Source organism: Pelodiscus sinensis, chromosome 2 (genome assembly GCF_049634645.1).
Source record: "Pelodiscus sinensis isolate JC-2024 chromosome 2, ASM4963464v1, whole genome shotgun sequence".
Classification (NCBI taxonomy): domain Eukaryota; kingdom Metazoa; phylum Chordata; order Testudines; family Trionychidae; genus Pelodiscus; species Pelodiscus sinensis.
The window spans coordinates 181,170,680-181,191,574 of record NC_134712.1 but is presented as its reverse complement, the minus strand read 5'-3'; the positions used below and the strand labels follow the sequence as shown (position 1 = coordinate 181,191,574).

The 20,895-nt window shown below is 41.0% G+C and overlaps 1 protein-coding gene across 3 annotated transcripts in view; it reads left to right on the top strand.

Moving 5' to 3' along the window:
• The window catches only part of COL6A6 (collagen type VI alpha 6 chain), an 89,075-nt gene that overhangs the window by 56,245 nt on the left and 11,935 nt on the right, over window positions 1-20,895 (top strand). For all 3 annotated transcript variants that reach the window (XM_075921927.1, XM_075921928.1, XM_075921926.1), the window contains 13 exons: window positions 329-382; window positions 1,812-1,847; window positions 3,799-3,861; window positions 5,682-5,744; window positions 9,261-9,323; window positions 9,676-9,738; window positions 9,939-9,989; window positions 11,469-11,504; window positions 13,046-13,108; window positions 15,914-15,976; window positions 17,244-17,279; window positions 17,384-17,420; window positions 19,475-19,486. In XM_075921927.1, the coding sequence (XP_075778042.1) occupies window positions 329-382; window positions 1,812-1,847; window positions 3,799-3,861; window positions 5,682-5,744; window positions 9,261-9,323; window positions 9,676-9,738; window positions 9,939-9,989; window positions 11,469-11,504; window positions 13,046-13,108; window positions 15,914-15,976; window positions 17,244-17,279; window positions 17,384-17,420; window positions 19,475-19,486 (640 nt within the window). The remainder of the gene's footprint in view (window positions 1-328; window positions 383-1,811; window positions 1,848-3,798; window positions 3,862-5,681; window positions 5,745-9,260; window positions 9,324-9,675; window positions 9,739-9,938; window positions 9,990-11,468; window positions 11,505-13,045; window positions 13,109-15,913; window positions 15,977-17,243; window positions 17,280-17,383; window positions 17,421-19,474; window positions 19,487-20,895) is intronic.

Genomic DNA, 20,895 nt, shown 5'->3' with positions numbered 1-20,895 from the left:
CAAATATACTTTTAGGACAGCATAATAGTTTGAGTACGAATACATTATGAAATATACCTTAATACAATGGCAGTCATTTGACGTTATTTGCCAGTAATGTTATAGATGCAGCCATGCAACTGAAGGGCTGTGCTTCTGTTGTTCATTCCAACAGCTGAATAAGCACATACAGGTGTTGTGTGCCAAAGTGGTATGAAAAGAAAATTTCCCCCTTGGTTTGCTTGTCCACTGTCATGACTAGTTGGCTTAAGAATCTGAAAATATATAAAAAGTTTTGAATTTGAGTGACAATTGAACTATAACATGAAACTTAATTTCCTATTTCCAGGGTGAAAAAGGACCAATGGGGTCACCAGGCTCACCAGGCCCTAAGGGAACCCTGGTAAGAACCCGTGTAGACAGAGGGATTAAATATTCAAGGACAATGCTTGATACTAATCCAAGGTAGAGAGAATGATCTCAGAAGCCATACGTTTTCTTTTGATCACACTCTCCACCAGCCTCTTTGCATTGCAGGAAAATGAGAGAAATAAATCTCTGATAGACTGCCCTGAACAGATTACAACTAACAGTAGCCCCTGATTCCAGATGAACTCTTCCCCCTTGAACAGAAGTATCCAACACAACTGATGGACTATCTGAGACAAAAGAGGTTCCTCATTTCTTTCAGATTCAGAACCAGCTGCAACACTTTCCAGTTTTGTCTCCCAATTCTGGCTAATGACAACTTCTGTGATTCTTTTTGATTCTTCCACAGAAACAGAAATTCTGCAAAGACAAGGATTTGCATTAATATACTCTTTTTTTGTGGTGTGGCAGAGTAGCAGGGCTATCTGGCTCCTGTGTCTGTCCCAGCATCCAAATTAACCAGAGACCCTTGTGCTGGTCCAACACCTTCCACAGTCTATTTTCAAATGTATTGTCACCACCTTCATAATATATATGCAGCCGATCCCCGAGTTGTGAATGGTTGACTTACGACCGTTCGCTGTTACGACCAAAAGTGTTGTAAATGGCAGACCCCGAGTTACAAACGTGATGCGCGCTTACGAACAGCACGGTCGCATGGAACTCAGTGGGGTCCAACGTACGAACAAACCGAGTTACGACCAATTGCTTGGTCCATAACTGGTTCGTAAGTCAGAGACAGGCTGTAGCTCCCATAACAAGCATGGGAGAGCAAAATCTCTATCTTCCTCCCCCCCTTACTGCTTCCTTCCTCCTCCCTCTCCACTTCCTTCCTGTGCCTATTTGTGAGCTCCAAAGGCTTAATTAGCATTTCTGCCCTGGCCAACCCACAAATTAAATACAACTCTGCTTAATCCATTCTGCCTTGCTTTGTTGGAGCTGCTGTGAGCAGCCTTTCTTGCCTGCTACCATGTCATAAGCAAGTATCAATAAGAACAGACTAATGAGGGTGGAACCTTTCCCACTGCATTTTGGGAAACGTCTTTAAGCAGCACTGGCAAAACACATTTTATAAACACATCTGTTATTCTAGGGCAGACAGGGCCTGAATGTTTTAGGCCTTCTCTAGGCACAGCAAGACTGATGTTGAGTACAGGGAACAAAATGATAGCAAAGTAATATCCCAACACATCCATCATCACCTTCACGTTTGCTTTGCACTCAGTCACTGTGCTAGCATGTATAGTAACGTGAGCACATTACAGAGCATTGTGTGAATATCGAATTATCAAGGAAAAACCTAACCAATAGTTGCCACCGCTTCTCTACTGCTGTCATTTAATTGAGAGTGATAACTGGGGTCTAACAAGTGTCTAACAAACATCTATCTTGTCTTCTATCAGGGACCAAATGGTCGAAGAGGAGCCCCGGGTTTACAGGTAAGTTTAATTAATTTCCCATGTCTACAGTAGGGACGTAATTATTGGATCAAAAAATTAACTGGTTAAATAATTCTAATTGTACTGTTTAATTGCTTGACCGTTGGTCGGCCAGTGAAGGGCAACTGGGGCTGAAGTCCTACCAGGGCCGCAGTCCTGCTGTGTTTGTGGGGCATGAGTCCTTCCTGTGAGGCACAGCTAGGGCTGCTCCAGGCCAGGATGCCTGCCATGCATGGGGCTGTGGCTCTTCCACTATGGCCCGTGTCTTGCCTACTGATTGGCTGAGCACAACCATGGCCAGGGTCCCACCTGCCTGCCACACAGCCAGAGCCCTGGCTGCCTCCATCACATGGCCAGGGTTCCGCTGGCTGGCCAGCCTGTCACCACCAGAACTGCTCCACCCCGGAGCGACTGGCCATTCAGTGGGGTTTGGGTGAGGTCTGGTTAACTGGCTGCCCAGCAAGCGTTTCAGTAAGTGTAATGCTTGACTAGTTAATCTTTTACATCCCTGATCTATAAAGTAGGATTATTGTTAGTTGTCCTGCCTTCTAAAATATTTGCAACGGAAGTCCAATATTTATTTTAGATGTGTTAGGATAAGGCACAAATCCTGCTTGCCTTTCTCAGAGAATTAGTCTCAGTGACTTCAGTGATACTACTTGTGTTCTGCAAAATTCCCATTGACGTTAATGAGAGCTAATAGCTGATAGTAAGAAGTAAAAGGGACATTTATCCATCTATCTAGAAGAAAGGGAATGTTGTCCTTTTAAGGGCTCTCTCTTGAAAAGGGGGTGGGGAAGAGGATTGTTAAAGGAGAGTAGAGATGGATAGAAAGGACAGGAAGACTTTGGAAGGAAGATTTTGTACCAGAGTAATTAAAATTAGTGTGTGTATTTTAGATAAGGATAGGTGAAGAATTTATTTAAAAACTATAGGTCTGAAGATCCAAGCATTTGAGGCTAAATCTGAATGCTCAGGTTTATCTAACTATGGATTTTTAGAGACGTGATTTTATAATCTTCAACTACAAACTAAAGTATTTAAAGCAAGTTCTAAACTAAGATCCTGTAGACATAGTACTGCACAACTGGCTATGTCAGTAAGTTCACGGTTGGCACGTACTGTTAAATGGTTTCATTACCATTTGTGGCTCTTTCACAGGATCAGTGTTATGTTGTTAGGTCTGGCGTGCTGGAAGGCTTTTCACGTTCAGCTTAACAGATCCTTTTTTTTTTGCGGGGGGGGGGAAGGGGAGATTCATCAGTCAGCAACAGCTTGCTGTAGGAGCCTGCAGGAATGATCAGCATTGGGATAGGAAGATGATAAAAGTTGAGCACTAAGACCCAGGGGACACATTGCTTCCCCTTGCCTCTTATACCTGCTGCGTATGGTTGGCACTGCCCCATATTATAGGCAGTATGGGATAGAATCCAAAAGAGACTGCAAATTCTGCTTATCTCTTTGGGGTCTATAGATGTGCTAGTTTCAGACAGTCCTGAGGTGAGTGTCATTGTAGTATGCCCCTGAAAAGGGGTAAAACATAGGGAGGAGGCGCTTTATACACTCCACCAGCTTTCATCTCTGTATGGCAAGGTATTGTCCAAGAAACTGAAAAAAAACGTATCTCCGAAACCAGATTTCAGGTATCACGTCTTAGAACAGCTGCTATGGTTAAACGCTCAGACAGCTTAGTGGCAGCAATTAAGCTTTATTTAATTTCTGGATATTAAAAACAATTTTAAAATCTGTATGTTGCAATAACTGATTCTATTAAAAATCTGGCAGGGCATGCTGCTAGAGTCTTGACAGACTGCGCTAAGAAATGACAAGAGGTGTTCAATGCCAAATAAATGATATTAGAGACTGAAAATATCCTACTGTTCTCCTGGCAGACCAGTTACTATTATGATCACTTGAGAAAATTACTATAAGAAACTCTCTCTTAACGCAGGGAGAGAAAGGAAAGGAAGGTCCAAAAGGTTCTGAAGGCGAACAAGGATTTCGAGGATCCCAGGTGAATATTAACATTCATCTAGATATTTTCGAGGAAAAAGAGAACTTGAAATACAAAAGAGAAATGAAAAAGTCTGTGTCCAAAAATCTAATGGCTCCGTGTCCAGACTTACACAAAGCACAGCCAATGTGTAAGTGAATATATTGTTGGTGGCTCTGAAGCACCAGTAGCATAGATTTGAATTGGTCATAGCATAGTAAAGAAGGAATAATTTAAACTTCTCACACAGCTCTATCCATGCTCCTCTTTCCTGGCTTGCAATACCTCTGATGTTCCAGTGCTGCCCCTCTGTTGAACAAATAATAGCCAAGTATGACTTCACTGGATACTGATCAGAGAGGAAACTTCTTCCTCATGTTGATGAGTGATCCAGTGAAACACCTCATGTAACCAGTATAATTAAAGGATGTACGATCTGGCCCTGTGTGATTTTAGAACTATATTAGCCCCCTGCATTGCAAATATGGATATAGATTCGCTTTTGCAGGTACAAGGACTACAAATTGAAGAAACTGTACTAGGGATTTCCTTGAAGGTTATTCCTGGTGAGGCAGCTGCACTAAGGATGTTAAAATGCAGTAAATTGACTCGTCAATGGAATTTCCCTGTGTGGCTCTTGTATGTCTCAAAGGAGGAATGAGGAACTCCGCGTACAGCCTGGGACCAGTGGAAAGTCCCACTAACTCCGGGCTGCAGGCAGGTGCCTGCTTTGAAATGCTTAAGAGTCCCCAACAGGGGCTTTTGTGCATTTCAAACCATGGAGCCCAGAGTCACTGTGAGTCCCCCACTGACCCCGGACTACGCTGCATGCCGCTAGGAGCCAGGGGTCAGCTGACCTTGGCTGAGGACTCCCCCACTAACCCCGGCTTCCAGGGAAGTGCCACGCAGAGCTCAGAATCAGCTGGGGACTCCCCAGCTGACCCCGGGGGATCCCTGGCTGCCCCTCTGAAAGGTGCAGAGGCAGCTTTTTAAAGGGGCCATGGATCAACAGTGCAGCAGCTGCCCCTTTAAACACCACCTTGGGGTTTCGAATTGGAAGCGCTGCTGTGCGGTGCCCCCTTTGAAGTACCCCTTCCCTACCTTTGCTGCCCCAATCTATAGAGTCAGCAAAGGGGGATATATGGACTAGTCAACTAGTTAAAATAGTGTCCGATAAGCAAATACTTATCGGATAATTGACTAGTTGACTAGTCTTTTACATCTGTAAGCTGCACCAAAGGTCTGTCCCATGGGTGTTCCAATAGGAAAGATTCAATTCCACCCCAAGCTCCATAGGCACTCAGCCTGGAAGAAGAGTGAATCTGCATCCTTCCCAGCAAGCTTATCTCATCCTCTCTGAATATCTCCATCCTCTGACTGCTCAGGTGTTGGGACTAGATGACAGAGGATGGATCACTTGATAATTGCCTTGCTCTGTTCATTGACTTTGGACCATCTGGTGTTGGTCACTGCCAGAGGACAGGGTATTGGGCTGATGGACCATTGATCTGACCCAGCATTGCCATTCTTAGTTTCTTATGGGCATCTGGAATTCTTCAGCAGGAAGGGACTTGGGAGCAGCTGAAGTCTGGTTCTTGATTAGCAGACTGCTATGGGGACCTAGTGTTTGAGTTAAACTGAGACAATTAAGTTAACTATTTCTAAAATGGGAAGAGTACTTGCCTCACAGGTTAATCAGGTGTTATTCTAAGAGCACTTTCAACACATCAAGTTTATATAAATGGCTAAGTGGTTTTATTCCATAAGGCAGGGGTTTTTTTTGCATTTACAATATATGCATTTGTGTGTTAACTGGGTTTTCTGTGTCATATAATTTCCAGGGACTAAGAGGAATTAAAGGTGTGAAAGGAGAGAATGGAAGAGAAGGAAATAAAGGGCTTCAGGTAAAAATACTCTGGGAATTCATTTAGGTTTCTACTCGGCCTGTGGAAGACTGTGGGAGACCTCCATTTTTATTGTTTTGTTGCATTCTTTGTTTAGAAATCCCTGAAAGAGAGATGTATTCATAAGAAAGCAAGGAATAAACTTAAAACATGACAAATACTCTGGTAGCACTTTAAAGACTAACAAAACCTGGACACGGCCCACATCTTCAGATTACCAAAGTGTCGGATGTCCAGAACCAAATGTGAAAGATCTCAGGGCCATGACAAATGACTTTACATTATAAGAAAAATATTCAATAGCTATATCACAATCTATTTCTATCATATCATGGCCAACCAGTTTATTTAAAGGTTCATAAGCATGTGTATGTATGTTTGCCTAAATATCATGCAACACAGATTAAAATAGTATTTTAAAATCAACTGCTCAAGTGTTAGAAAATGTCAGAACTTTTGCTTTATTCTAGCACTAGAGGATTAACCCAGCATTGCTCAGGTTCTTGTGGGGGCTCAGGGCAGGAGCTTGGGGCTGAAGGATCTTGGGGGCTCAGGGCTAGGGTTGGGCAGTATGGGGGAGGGCTCAGGACAGAGTATGGGGAAGCCAGAATCAGGGTAGCGTATGGAGGGTGCAGGAGTCAGGGCAGGGGGCTGGAGACTGTGGGGGGCTCAGAGCAGCCCCACGGCTGGCCAGGGCTATGCTGCCTGGCCAGTAGCTGCTGTCTGGGGGGAGGCAGGAGAGGCATTGCAGCAGGAGTAGCAGACTGTTCAGCTCAGGCCATTGGCTACTTTCTGGTGGGCCCTGGTGGCTGCCCAGCCCTGGCTGAGTGGCTGTTCCTCTGCTCCAGCTGGTGATTGCTCCCTGGAGGACCCACAGTGGCAGGACCACTGGCTGACAGGCTCCTCTCCCTGTTGGCTGGGGCTGGGGCTGGGGCCGAGGGTCCGGGGGTGGAGGTGAGTGGCTTTGGCTTTGGGGCAGGGGGACCACTTATGGCCAGTGGCTGGCAACATGCAGAGCCATGCCCCCAGCTGGTCACTCTGCAGTATAACTGCCCCCTTGCACTTGGTGTCCTCTTTGATCACTCTGGAGCATAACTGCCCCTGCTATCAGACCCTTCCCTTTCTGTGTTATGGAAAAGAATCTGATTCCAGGCTCATCCCATTATCCCGGTGCAACCAAAATCCTTCCTCGCTTTGAGTTAGAGTAAGAGGAAGCTGCCTACCAAATTTGGTGGGCCTAGCTCTTACTGTTTAGGAGGAGTTCTTCAACAAGTAGACTCACAAATGGATGGACAGACAGACAGGTGCACACAGAGTTTTGAAAATATATAGTAAGAGTCAAATGAAACAGAATCACGAGACTCAGGAATCTGTAACTGGAACAATGACAGTCACAGAAACTGGATCCCTGAGGCTAGGTCTACACTACAGAATTTTTGTGCAAAAACTCGCAGAGCGTCCACACCTCACGCGCATTTTTGCGTAAATAAATCGACAGAACAGAGGAGTTTTTGCGGTGTAGATATTCCTCTTTCTACAAGGAATAACTCCTGTTTGCACAAGAGCTCTTGAGCAAAAAGGTGTTTGTAGACAGGGAATAGGGATTTTTTGCTCAAGAAGACTGAAGAGGAAAAAGCACAGTTGCCCTGGTGACCATTCTGTCCACAGCAATGAATGCTTACTTGTGAGAGAGCATCCAGGCAGTCTGGATGCTCTCTTGTGCAAAAACACATCCCTTCTTTGAGCTTTTTCAGCTCTTGAGCAAGAAGCCTGTAGTGTAGACATAGCCTGAGTGTGAACCATGGTACAGCCATAGAATGAACTCTATTAGGGTGTGTCTAGACTACTGGGTTTTGTCGACAAAAGTGGATTTTTGTCAACAAAACCATACCTGCATCTACACTACCACCGAGTTCTGTTGACATAATGTCAACAGAACTCGGCAGTTTTGTCAACGGTGGTAAACCCTACGAGGAATAACGCCTTTTGTCAGAAGAGTTCTGTTGACAGAAGGCGTTATTGCATCTACACTGTCCTTTGCGTCTACACTCTCATGTCAACAAAGCAGCTTGATTTGTCGACAGAACTGGATGTAGTCTAGATGGTCTTTGTTGACAGAAGCTTTGTCGACAGTATGGGTACGTCTAAACTACATGGCTCCGTCGACAGAGCCATGTAGATTTGTTTTTTTGGCAAAGATAATGAGGAGACTTTGTCGACAGATAGGCTGTGTCTAGACTACATGGCTCCATCGATGGAGCCGTGTAGATTAGACAGATGGGCAAAGGCAAATGAAGCTGCGATTTAAATGATCGCGGCTTCATTTAAATTTACATGGCTGCCACACTGAGCTGACAAACAGCTGATCAGCTGTTTGTCTGCTCAGAGCGCTAGTCTGGACACTCCTCTGCCAACATCAAAGCCCTTTGTCGGCAGCCCCGGTAAACCTCATCCCACGAGGAATAATGGGGCTGCCAACAAAGGGCTTTGATGTCGGCAGGGGAGCGTCCAGACTAGCACGCTGAGTGGACAAACAGCTGATCAGCTGTTTGTCGGCTCAGCGCGGCAGCCATGTAAATTTAAATGAAGCCACGATCATTTAAATCGCGGCTTCATTTGCCTTTGCCCATCTGTCTAATCTACACGGCTCCATCGATGGAGCCATGTAGTCTAGACACAGCCTATCTGTCGACAAAGTCTCTGTTGACAAAAGCCTTTAGTCTAGATGTACCCTTAGGGAGATTCCTGAAGCTAAAACTGCATCTTCTCCTCATTATCTCTTGTATGCTTCATTAAGGCCCTATATCTTCCAGTATAGTTGTATTCAAAATATGTGGTTACTGTAGGACAAAATAAAAAATAGAGACAGAATTCTGCTTCTTTTTGTGATGGGAGAGGGAAACTCCCATTTAAATCAATATGATCCACATAAACCTGCTAAAGAGCAGTTGGAGATTGCATCCATGTAACAAAAGGCAGAATTAGACCTTTTTGGTTTATATATGACCAGTGTATAAACTGTCTGAATGAGAAACCTGAAGTAACTTTAGATAATTTTTTATGAATGAAGAATAGATTTTAAGTCTATAGTATAATCATTTTATAGACCCAACTTTGTGTGTCTAGAATTGAGAATGCAATGTTTGCTGGGTCCTCAAACGTAATCTGTACCAATCAAACTAGTGAGTACCTTTTTCTTATGCAATGTTGCTACCAGGCTGGTAGGAAAATAAATGCTTGATTGAAATGTGAAGCAATGAATCTAAGTGTTATTTATGTTGACTGCTTTCATTTCCCACCAGATATCTATGGGAAAAGCAGACCTGGCAACATTCAGACAAGTCTGTTGTTGTTCTACATGGAGGGCTAATGTGGCATTACTTGTTGAAGATGAGACATTGAGCATCGTTATAGGGTTGGGAAAAGTTGCAAAACAAAACAAAAACAAAAAAAAGCAGCAGCAAAGTGATTTTTCCCCAAAGTCTGACTAGACATCATATGTTCATGTAATTTCAGGGAAATCCAGGAACTGTGGGCCCAGAAGGAAGTCGTGGCAATCCTGGAATTGGAGGAAATAAAGTAGGTTTCATTTCTTTAGCTACTTTTGTTGTTTCTAAAAGTTCATTTGTTTATTCCTAACTGAAGATAAGATTTTGTCGTTGAACATGATCCTGAAACAATCATTTGGGCAAAACTCAATGAAAATTTTACCAGAGTAAGGACCGTAGGTTTTTTTACTTCAGTGTCAGCTGTATGCTCAGTTCAAGAACAGTGCATAGTCCTAAATAATTAAGTTTCACTTTTTATATTCATTAAACCTTTAGATTGCAGCTTGTATAGTAACGCGTTGGCTGGAGAGATTTTTCAGTCCCTGTGGTTTAAAAAAAATTGTATTCACAAGTGTTGAGATCATTTTAATTGCGTTTAACAGGGAGAACCTGGTGATCCCGGACAGAAAGGGCCGAGAGGACCATCAGGTCAATGGGGGATGCAGGTTTGTATTTTATTCTCTTGATGTGCAGAGAGTGGCCAACATGAAGTCCTTAGTTTATAAATCACCTGTCCAGTTGCTTCTCTCTGCCCTCAGGCATTTGGGTTTCTATATAGACAAATAAACTAATATAGACATTAATAGCTGGAGTATAGCACAGTCAGAGAAAGTAGATGATTTTAAATGCAATGGTCTGTTCACAGGGAGAAAATGGCAATGTTGGATATGGTCGACCAGGAAAGAGAGGAGCAAAGGTAAATACAATTTACCTGGGTTCAGGAGCTCAGGAGAGGAATACAATCAGATTATATATCCTTCCATAGATATATTTATATAGTTCATATCTGTTTTACAGTCAAATGTACATCTACTGTCATTATTTACAAATGAAATTAGGGGAAGAATTCTGTCTGACTAAAAATAATCATAGAATAGGTCTAATTTACTCCAAAAAATGCTCCCAGTATTGTTTCCAATCCTCTTTGAACTGTAAGGCCTCATATTTTGACATCAAATTTTTCTGTCATCTAGCCCCTCCTGTGCCTTTCAAGGACAATGACCAATCTTCCACTGACTTCACTAGTAGCAGTCTCAAGCTTCAAAAACTAATATGTATTATTATTTTATTATTACAATGCCTAGAGCCCCTGGCCAGGATCAGACCATTGTTCTAGGTTGTGTACAAATGAGTAAACCAAAGAAAGTCCTTGTCCCCAAAATGGGACCCAGCTAGGATTATGTTCAGATTGAACAGACAAAGGGGCGTGAGGCAGAGTGTGGAGCACGTTAGCGGTAAAGATCGTTTATTTATGCAAAGGAACCATCTCAGTGCTCACGGTTGTCACAGATGCCTGCTCACTGTCTGACTCTTATCTGCTTTCAGGAAAGATCAGTAAAACTTCCCTGGAGTATTTTGTCTTTAGAGTCACTTCCTTTTCATTAATCAGTGCAATTAGGAGCACATTGCTTGGACATCCTAGTAAAGTACACTGCTTCTTTATGTATATTTAAAATGATACATGCCTGAGCTTAGTAAAATAAGGAGGAACAGAGAGCTTTTCAAAAGCTTTTTGTCTTTCTTGCCAGACTCCCTGGACTTCTGCATGCATGTCTTTTAACTTCACCTTAAAACTCCCTTTTTCTGGCAAGACCATCAAGATTAATCCACTTTAATAACATGTTGTTACACCCCAGCTGTATCTCTCCCAAGATGCGATGTGCATCCTGCCCCTCCCTGTGCCCTACCCCGCAGAGGCCCTTCCCTGCACCCACTTCCTAAGAAGCATCAGTTACTTCTGACTCTGCCCCACAAAATACTTGCTACATTCTAAGGACTTCGCCAAGAAAGGTGCTTTTATTGGGGATTTAGGGCAGCCAGCTCATTGCAAGGTCAGGTTCTAAACTTCCTGGGCTGCAGATGCATTTTGGATGCAGTGCAACTCCCATTAAAATCAACAGCTGTCTTTTCATCGATTCTATCAGGAGTTGGATCGGGCCTTTTTTGCACAAATTGTTTCATTCTGCTTAAATTATAAGCTTCTTGCATAAGGGACTGTGTCAGCTTTTGCATTTTGTACAATCCATGTTAGCACCTCAGAAACAGTAGCTAGCAATAGTAACATGGTCTCCTGCTCATTGCCAGTTTCAGTATTTATTACAGCAGTGATTTTTGAAAAGCCAAATAGAGTAGAAAAAACTAAGTAAAAATATAATTGTGATGATAATTCTAACAGGGACAAGATGGATTCCCAGGAGAGACTGGACTCAAGGTATTCTACTTCACATTAATGTTGTCGCTTTCTGATCAGTGGACTTGACTCTCCATGCTCCACAACACCACTTTTGCATTAACAGCACTGTGCTGCAGTTATAGTATGTTTGCATAAAATCGGGATAACAAAGTGGAGTCTGTAATGATGGCAATAAGTTTCAATAATACACTTTTGCTAGAAAGAGAAAGAAACATTCTTCGTCTTTCATGGGAAGAAAGTCCTGATTTATCTTGTACTGAAATTCTTTGTGATACTAAAGCACTACAAAGATTTTTCTTCTGTCTGATCGCCTTACTGCCTGGAGATTTTTAACAGTTTTTTTTTAATTTATCACTTTTAATTATTGTGTGTCATTTCTGAGGTTCCTGCTAGAGTCAAATCTTATTTAGAGATGTGCTAGAAAAGCCTCTGGGAACATGATTCTCCAAATTAGGAATAGACAAGTGTTGTGTCTGCCAATGTAGGTGTATGTGTCCCACTTCTTCCTGTAATTAATGTGGAGCTGGAAGCAGACGGTGTCAGCAGTTACAAAGAACAGTTATCCAAACAAAGTGCTAGAAAAAATTCCCATGCACTTTTGCATTTTGTTTTGTAGTGCTGTGTGTGATATAGTCCATTGAAGCTATGTATATGAAAAATGCATGATTAACAAGTCTTGTTCTGTGCACACATGAAATATGACATCAGTGTGTTTTGCATAAGTGATGGTGAAAATATGCTGGTATGTATTTATATATAGATCAACTTGAATAGGGTTGGCAGAATACCTTTTTATTTATGATAATTTCCATTGATCATATAAGTGGTTATTTTAAAAGCATTTTCGTTCAATTTGTTTTGTTTTTTTCAGTTTGAATTTTCACAGTTGTAAGAGATTAAAGGGAATCAGAAAAAATAATTAAATAACAGCAGAGACCAATTTAAAAAAAGTTTTATAACCATTAAATCACCAATTGTCAACGTCATATGTAAAAATGTGTAAATAGCCTTAAATCAAATTCTAGTTAATTCATAAGCAGCATTACTTTATCTATCTTGTAAATTCCTGTTATTATTGATAGAAATGTTTTTCTAGTCAGTTTGTAGGTGTTTATAGAAATTGATGTTTACCAGCCTTTACTTGTAAAAATCAAATCCTTCCAAGTTATGGAGATATTATTTGGTGCAAAGACAGGCTGAGGTGGCAGAGGGTCAGTGTTTAGGACCGTTAGGTGTTAACAAAAAAATCAAAGGTAGAGTGTAGGCAAACATTTCTATGTGGAAAGAATACGAACGTAAAAATTCCCTGCTGACGTCACAAAACGTTCACTTTCTAAAACAATCATTTTGTGGGGTATGAGTGAAAGAGACCACACACAGTGCTACTTGTATGTGTATGTGTTTTCATACATGCCGATTTCATACCAGTCTCTGTGCTCTTAAAAGCGAGATGTATGAATGGAAGAAATAAAGAGCAATAGCCATTTCTTGAGTTCACATTTTTGTTTTAACGTAATAGCCATTTTCACATTTTAATTTTTCTATATCTGACTAATTAGGGTGAAATTGGAGATGCAGGCATTTCAGGAGAACCTGGGCCAAAAGGGTCAAGAGGAAAAATGGTAAGAACACTTTTGTAGTCTTTTATGATTATTGATTTGTCTTGAGGTTGGCTTGTTCGTGCAAAAATCCCCTGTCATTTTACCTGCCCAAGTGGTAGAAATCTATTTTAACTGGGTATCTTTTACCCAGTTATTGGAAGCACAATAGTCCAGATCCTGCACTCTGATGCAACTGCTTTGTGCACACTAGCCCATCTAAAACAGGTATAGCCAGCTATGGGAGATCAACCTAGTGCAAGAGGTGGCCTTTGGTGGCCTATGGTTTGACGCCATGGCTGTCTCTTCACTACAGTGTAACGGACCACTGCCTTGAATGGGTCCCTTACAATTTGTGCTGTTTATGCTAAACAATATGTTCTACCTTGCATTTTTCTGTGATGCTGGGAGTACTTTCCTCAGACCTGAAGAACTTTGTGTGACTTGAAAGCTTTTCCCTCTCACCAGCTGAAGATGGTCCAATAAAAGATATTACATCACCCACCTCGTCTCTATTTGGCTTTGGCCACTGTCAGAAGAAACAGTATTGTGCTAGAGGAACTATTGGTCTGACCCAGAATGGCCATTTTTATGACCAATGGAAGACTGGTGTAGCACAGAGCTGGCTCCAAGTCAGGGAAACAAAGTCTAATTATTTTATAGAAATACTGTGGATAGCTGATGTTACAGGGAAGTTGGAGGAGTAGACGGGGTATATTTTTGTTGCTGATTTTACTGGCTGAAATATTAACATTTCTTATTATATTATGCTCCTTATAAACAGTAAGTTTAATTTTTTTCAGGGTTGCTAAAGCTCATATACATGATTTTTATCTTTTACATTGTAATCACGAATGAGTTACTTCATAGTTGCTAGTTTGAAGGAGTCTAATAGTTAACCAAGTCTTCCTCCTTTAATAGTCTAAGGTAAACAAAACACTTATTTTGGCATAATTGTTTCCTGTTTAATTGTGTTTTTAGCTCCTCCGACAAAGGAAAGGAAAAGTCATCATAGTTTTGGTTTTGTACTATAAGTTAGTCATGCACATTGCTATTCTTTTGCAACTCTTATTTTTGTAGTTTACCATGAAGAAACAGAGTCACAGAGAAGTTAGGTGACATTTGTAAACATTACACAAAGAGTCCATAGTAGAGGTATGAGTAGAATCCCTATCTCCTGAGTCACTGTGCAGTAGGCATAGATTGCATTCAGCTGGACTGCACAAAGAAAAGTGATAGTGTACTGACAGCCTGCCCATTTTTTTTCTTTTAAAAATGTTAATAAGTAAAAATATATAGTTCCCATCTCACCCAACTATACATAAAGAATATATGTACTACAGACCGGTCAGTGTAACGTCTGTCCCAGGGAAGATAATGGAGCAGGTAATTAAGGAAATCATATGCAAAAACTTGGAAGGTAATAAAGTGATAGGGAATAGCCAGCATGGGTTTGTGAAGAACAAGTCATGCCAAACTAATCTGATAGCTTTCTTTGATAGGATAACGAGCCTTGTGGATAAGGGAGAAGCAGTGGATGTCATATACCTAGACTTTAGTAAGGCATTTGATACGGTCTCGCATGATATTCTTATTGATAAACTAGGCAAATATAACTTAGATAGGCCCACGATAAGGTGGGTGCATAATTGGTTGGATAACCGTAGTCAGAGAGTTGTTGTTAACGGTTCTAAATCCTGCTGGAAAGGGATAACAAGTGGAGTTCCTCAAGGGTCTGTTTTGGGACCCGTACTGTTCAATATCTTCATCAATGATGTAGATATTGGGATAGAGAGTACGCTTATTAAGTTTGCAGATGATACCAAACTGGGTGAGGTTGCGACTTCTTTGGAGGATAGGGACATAATTCAAAATGACCTTAGCAAGTTAGAGAAATGGTCTGAGGTAAACAGGATGAGGTTTAATAAAGAGAAATGCAAAGGAAGGAACAATCAGTTCCATACATACAAGATGGGAAGCGACTGTCTAGGAAGGAGCATGGCGGAAAGGGATCTAGGGGTCATAGTGGACCACAAGTTGAATATGAGTCAACAGTGTGATGCTGTTGCAAAAAAAGCAAATATGATTCTAGGTTGTATCAACAGGTGTGTTGTAAGCAAAACTCGTGAAGTCATTCTGCCGCTCTACTCTGCACTAGTTAGGCCTCAGCTGGAGTACTGTGTCCAGTTCTGGGCGCCACATTTCAAGAAAGATGTGGAGAAATTGGAAAGGGTACAGAGAAGAGCAACAAGAATGATTAAAGGTTTAGAGAACATGACCTATGAAGCCAGGATTCATGAACTGGGCTTGTTTAGTTTGGAAAAAAGAAGATTAAGGGGGGACATGCTAGCAGTTTTCAAATATCTTAAAGGGTGTCACAAGGAGGAAGGAGAAAATTTGTTCCTCTTGGTTTCTGAGGACAGGACAAGGAGTAATGGGCTTAAAGTGCAGCAAGGGAGGTTTAGATTGGACATTAGGAAAAAATTCCTAACTGTCAGGGTGGTCAAATATTGGAATAAATTGCCAAGGGAGGTGGTGGAATCTCCCTCTCTGGAGATATTTAAGAACAGGTTAGATAGACATCTGTCAGGGATGGTGTAGACGGAGCTTGGTCCTGCCTTGAGGGCGGGGGGCTGGACTCGATGACCTCTTGAGGTCCCTTCCAGTCCTATTATTCTATGATTCTATGATTCACTGAATTGAATAGCGTTAAAGTGGTATAAAGCATTAATGGGATGGAGAACTGGGCCCTAGAACAGAGAAATACACAATACTACCAGAATGCTGTATATACCATTTGTAGATTGTAATTTATGTCACTGTTTCCAGGGTGTTGCAGGTTTTCCTGGTGAGAAGGGTATTCCAGGAGGCCCGGGACCTCAGGGACGCAGGGTATGAATTGACCACATAAATTTATGTAATTTTTTTTGCATAAAAAGGTACTTACTTTAAATTTGAAGATGGGGGTGAGTGATTATTTTCCTGTCTCAGGATACACCATATGGCTATGTCTACACTCCCGGCTTCTTGCGTGAGAAATATGAAAATGAGGCTAAGCGTGGAATATTGCTGAGCCTCATTTGCATTCCAAATGAGCCACCATTTTTGCAGAAGAGGCTCTTGTGCCAGAAGGAGCTATGTACAGTGCCCCTTTTTGCGCAAGAAAAACCCTCTTGCACAATGCTGCTACGCTCACATTCTGGGGTGTCAAAGATAGATATATGCTGCTTGATTGTCACTTTGAAAATGCTAATAATGTATATTTGCTAGCAATATAAAAATAAATGTGTGAGTCTGCATGTATATCATATTATCTTCCCATACTTTGAACCAAAATACTGAAAAAAGGTCCAAAGTTCATGCGTGTAATTCCAGTCTGCGTTTTCATATTATGCAACTGAGAGTACAAATCAGGTATTTGTACGTGCAAATTTGTACATACTGTTTAGACCCCAAATCTAATTTTATATGCAATTTTAGGCAACTATTTCAATGCCTAATTGTACTTAAAACATAATTGCACCTTTTTCATTTGGACCTTAGTTCTCTCCTGAAAATTGACAATTAAAGAACAAGACATTTGCATTCTGTGAGTTGCAATATTTTTTAAAAATTAGGAAAATATATCTAGTTTTTGGATTTTTTTCTATCCATGTCAGATGTTTGCAACTTGCTGTTTTCTGATAGTTTTATAATCACAAGCTGGAATTCAAAGATCCCAATAGAAGAGATCTGAGATTTCACTCCTGTCAAATTGAATCTGGACTCCACTCTTGTTTGCAGTCATTACTGCTGCTTCTGCCCAGAAGCGTCATACAAGGATAGATTAGACTGACGTTTAGGAGCAGCAACATAACATCTGATTTTCAAAGGTGTTGAGCACTTGAATTCAAATATATATAATATATATAATTCTTCTTTCTGTCCCTAAACCCCACTAAAATAAAATAACTCTCCATGTTCCTTTTTGGATATCATGATCCCAACATTTGGAACTTAAATTGCTACAATAACACAGTGCATATTAAATTAAAAGAGCTAAAACACACAATACAGTCAGGTCTTGTTTTACAGGTTATCCTTGCAATTTAATTACTATAATTATCCTTTTAATTGAAAACGTTCAATTACACAGTAATCTATAATCTTGTGCTTCTAGGGTCGGAAAGGAACGATGGGACTCAACCCTTTTCAAGTATGTATCTCTGGCTTATTCTATATTAAATGTATATTTAGAAATAGCCCACTTCATCAGCAAAATATTCCTTTCCTTGTCCATGTTTTGTTTCTGTTCTGCAGCCATGTGAGCTCATTGACTACCTGCGCAAAAACAGCCGTAAGTACTATATCTTGCTTTATAGAATTCCATCACCAAAGGGCCAGCACTTGAAATGATATTTTAGGGTAAGAAAATTAAGGGATGTAGGGAGGAGGGGTTTAGATTTATTAGGAACTGGAGACACTTTTGGGAGAGAGGGAGCCCATACAGGAAGGATGGGCTCCATCTAAACCAAGATGGATCCAGGCTGCTAGCACTAAACATTAAAAATGTTGTAGAGCAGTTTTTAAACTAAGAGATGGGGGAAAGCCGATTGGTGCAGAGGAGCACGTGGATCGTATGGAGACTTCTCTTAGAGGAGAGTCCATTGATGGAGATTCTGTAGGTTTCAGTCAGAAAGAGAGAAGGGGAGATGATAAAGTATGGGCCAGATCAGATAAGAAACAATCACATATACAAAAATCTAATACATCAGGGAAGGGCAGACAAATAAACAGTGGCAATTTTTTAAAGTGCTTCTACACAAATGCTAGAAGTCTAAATAATAAGATGGGTGAACTAGAGTAACTTGTATTTAAGGAAGAGATTGACATAATACGAATCACAGAAACCTGGTGGAATGTGCACAATCAGTGGGACACAATCATACCGGGATATAAAATATATTGGAAGGACAGAATAGGTCATGTGGGTGAAGGAGTGGCACTGTATGTGACAGATAATGTAGAATCAAATGAAGTAAATATATTAAATGAATCAACAAATGTTCCATAGAATCACTATGGATAGTAATTCCCTGCTCTAATAAGAATATAGCAGTAGGGATCTATTATCGACCACCTGACCAGGACAGTGATAGTGATGTTGAAATGCTAAGAGAGATTAGAGAGGCTATCAAAATAAAAAACTCAATAATAATGGGGGTTTCAATTATCCCCATATTGATTGAGTACATGTCACCTCAGGACGAGATGCAGAGATAAAATTTCTTGATACCTTAAATGACTGCAGCTGGTACAGGAACCCACAAGGAGAGAGACAATTCTCTGTTTGTCAAAGGCTGGAGAAGGGTGGCAGGAGACAAATCACTTGATCATTGTCTTCAGTTCACCCCCTCTGGGGCACCTAGCACTGGCCACTGTTGGCAGACAGGATACTGGGCTAGATGGACCTTTGGTCTGACCCAGTATGGCCATTCTTATGTTCCTTATATTCACTTATTTTTCAATTTACAGATTTAGCTGCTATTTACATGTAAAAGAGGGAGTAACAGTTTGGCAAGTAAACCATGTTAATTTCAGAAAGAGGAGTTTTTTTCTCTCACAGATCCATTTTAGCTATGTTTGTACAATATACTGAATGAATTGGTAAACGTCTGTTGATTCTCCTAGCAATCAGTGGGTAACCCTGCATGATCATTTCTAACATGCATCTGATTTCCTTTGAAAGTCCACAAATTGTGAAAGAAGCCAAAAACTCCTTTTGAAATAAAATACTATATTAAATAGCAATAGCTGTTACAGAGAATTGTTCCCTTTGTTGTGCCTACAATAGCCTTGATGGAAATTAGGTGCTGGGGCACTTGGAAAGTGCTAGTGTTGATTGGAATAATGAAGATGCCCTGAGTTTCCTTAAAGGAAGATAAGTGGGCAAATGATTTACATAAAATAATGTACATCGTAAATGCAACTTATGGACAGCTTATGGACCCTTACTCCTGTGACAAATCTTGATTTTCAGTGAAAGTTCAGCTAACCTGGGCTAAACAGAAAATATTTGGGTGAGCATTAGAATATTTCAGTCCAATGTCTTGAACCATGGAATTTGCTGAAACAGAAACTCAAGTGTTTAGATAATTTACTGAGTTCTATCTATTTCTTAAACTCTGTTAGAAACCAGACACATACAGTAGGAACATGCAATGCGTATTAAGGGAATTCCATGTGCACTCAATAATTTCCACTGAAACTAAAGAGTGTTTTGCATTCTCAGAGAATTCTGTAAAATTATAGGTGGGCAATTCGTGATGCTAACAGTTTTCTTTTTCAAAGATATTTTAGGACTGTTTTAAAAACATGCTGTATAATAATTTTCTCCCTTTTTTTATTTAGCTTGTTGGCAGGGTAAGTACTTTTTATCATTATATTGTTTGAACCAAAATCTTAAAATGTATCTATGTGTCTGGGAAAGGTGGTTTAGATCAGTGGTGCGCAAGCTTTTTCCTGGCACAGCCCTCTGGGAAAATTTAGGTTGAGAAAAAAAATAGTGCGGCCCCTTTAAATGCCACTCCGCTCTCCTGCCACTCACCCTGCCCCCGCTGTGTGTATGCTGAGCCAGGGGAAAAAATGGTGACCGGCCCAGTGCTGCAACCTCCCCGGAAAACAGCCAGAACCCCCTCAGGGGTCGCAACTCATGGGTTCCACACCGCTGATTTAGATAAAGACCTCACTTTAATACTGTTCCAGTTCTGATCTAGCATTGCACTTTTTTAAGCTCCTCACCTGCTTGTAAATCAGCTCCTGTCTGTGGATAATTTAAGCTGAACAACTGAAGCTCTGCAATTCCATAAAGAGAGCATGCCACTTGTTCCTTGCTCATCATATCACTACGTCTTAATTCTGTCAGACTTTTCTTCCACTTGGCATTCCCTTCTGCTTTATTTACTCATTGATAGCTACCCCTGAGCTTGCTGAACTAATGCAGATTTGAAAGTAAATATTAACCTGTTTTACCTCTTTTTTTTCACTTCAGGAAAGCTAGTGCTGATTATGTGAATCCCCATCGCCTAATATTGTATCAGCAGAGTTCTATAACTAGATAAGACAATGTACACTAGAATTCAGTTGATCCCTGTCAATCTTGATATTTTGTTCAGGCAGCAAGATTTTGCAAAAAAGGGGCCACTTTTGCGCTAAATCTTGCCAGTCTAGATGCAGCCCTTGTGTTTCTCTTTTCTCATAAGTTTATCTTATGTGTAGGTGCCATCTAGGTCCTCTTTTATGGCCCATACAATGAGCTTAGGTTACAGTTTGCTTTGTGTTCACTAGCTTTATTTTCAGCTCTGTCTTTTCTAACACCACATGTCTCTACCATTGGGAGTCACTAAACATACTGAAACGTATTTAATCATAGAAGTACTTCATGCTTTGCCAAGGTTTAGTGTTGCATTTCAGTAAAGTACAGTTGACATGGTAGACCCCATTGTGCCTGATGAGCATGGACCTGAGGGTGATATAGAACTATGTTACCACAGGAAGTGCTCCAAGAGTGATTGTGCCTCTGGAAACACAATCCTTTCTGGACAGGAAGGGTAATGCTCCATAATCCCTCTCTGCACTCAATCAGTTTTGCAAGCCTGTATATGGGATGGAAGGAGACATAACATTGATTTTGGTTTCTTCCTACCCCTCTTTTTTCCTCCCCCATTTGAAGGAGTACAGGGACTACAGTTGTGTCCCCCAATTCCACTCTTCAGTGCAGTGTCTGAAAAATCTCATTGCATTTGTGAGCTATAGCTCAGCACCATTTGCTC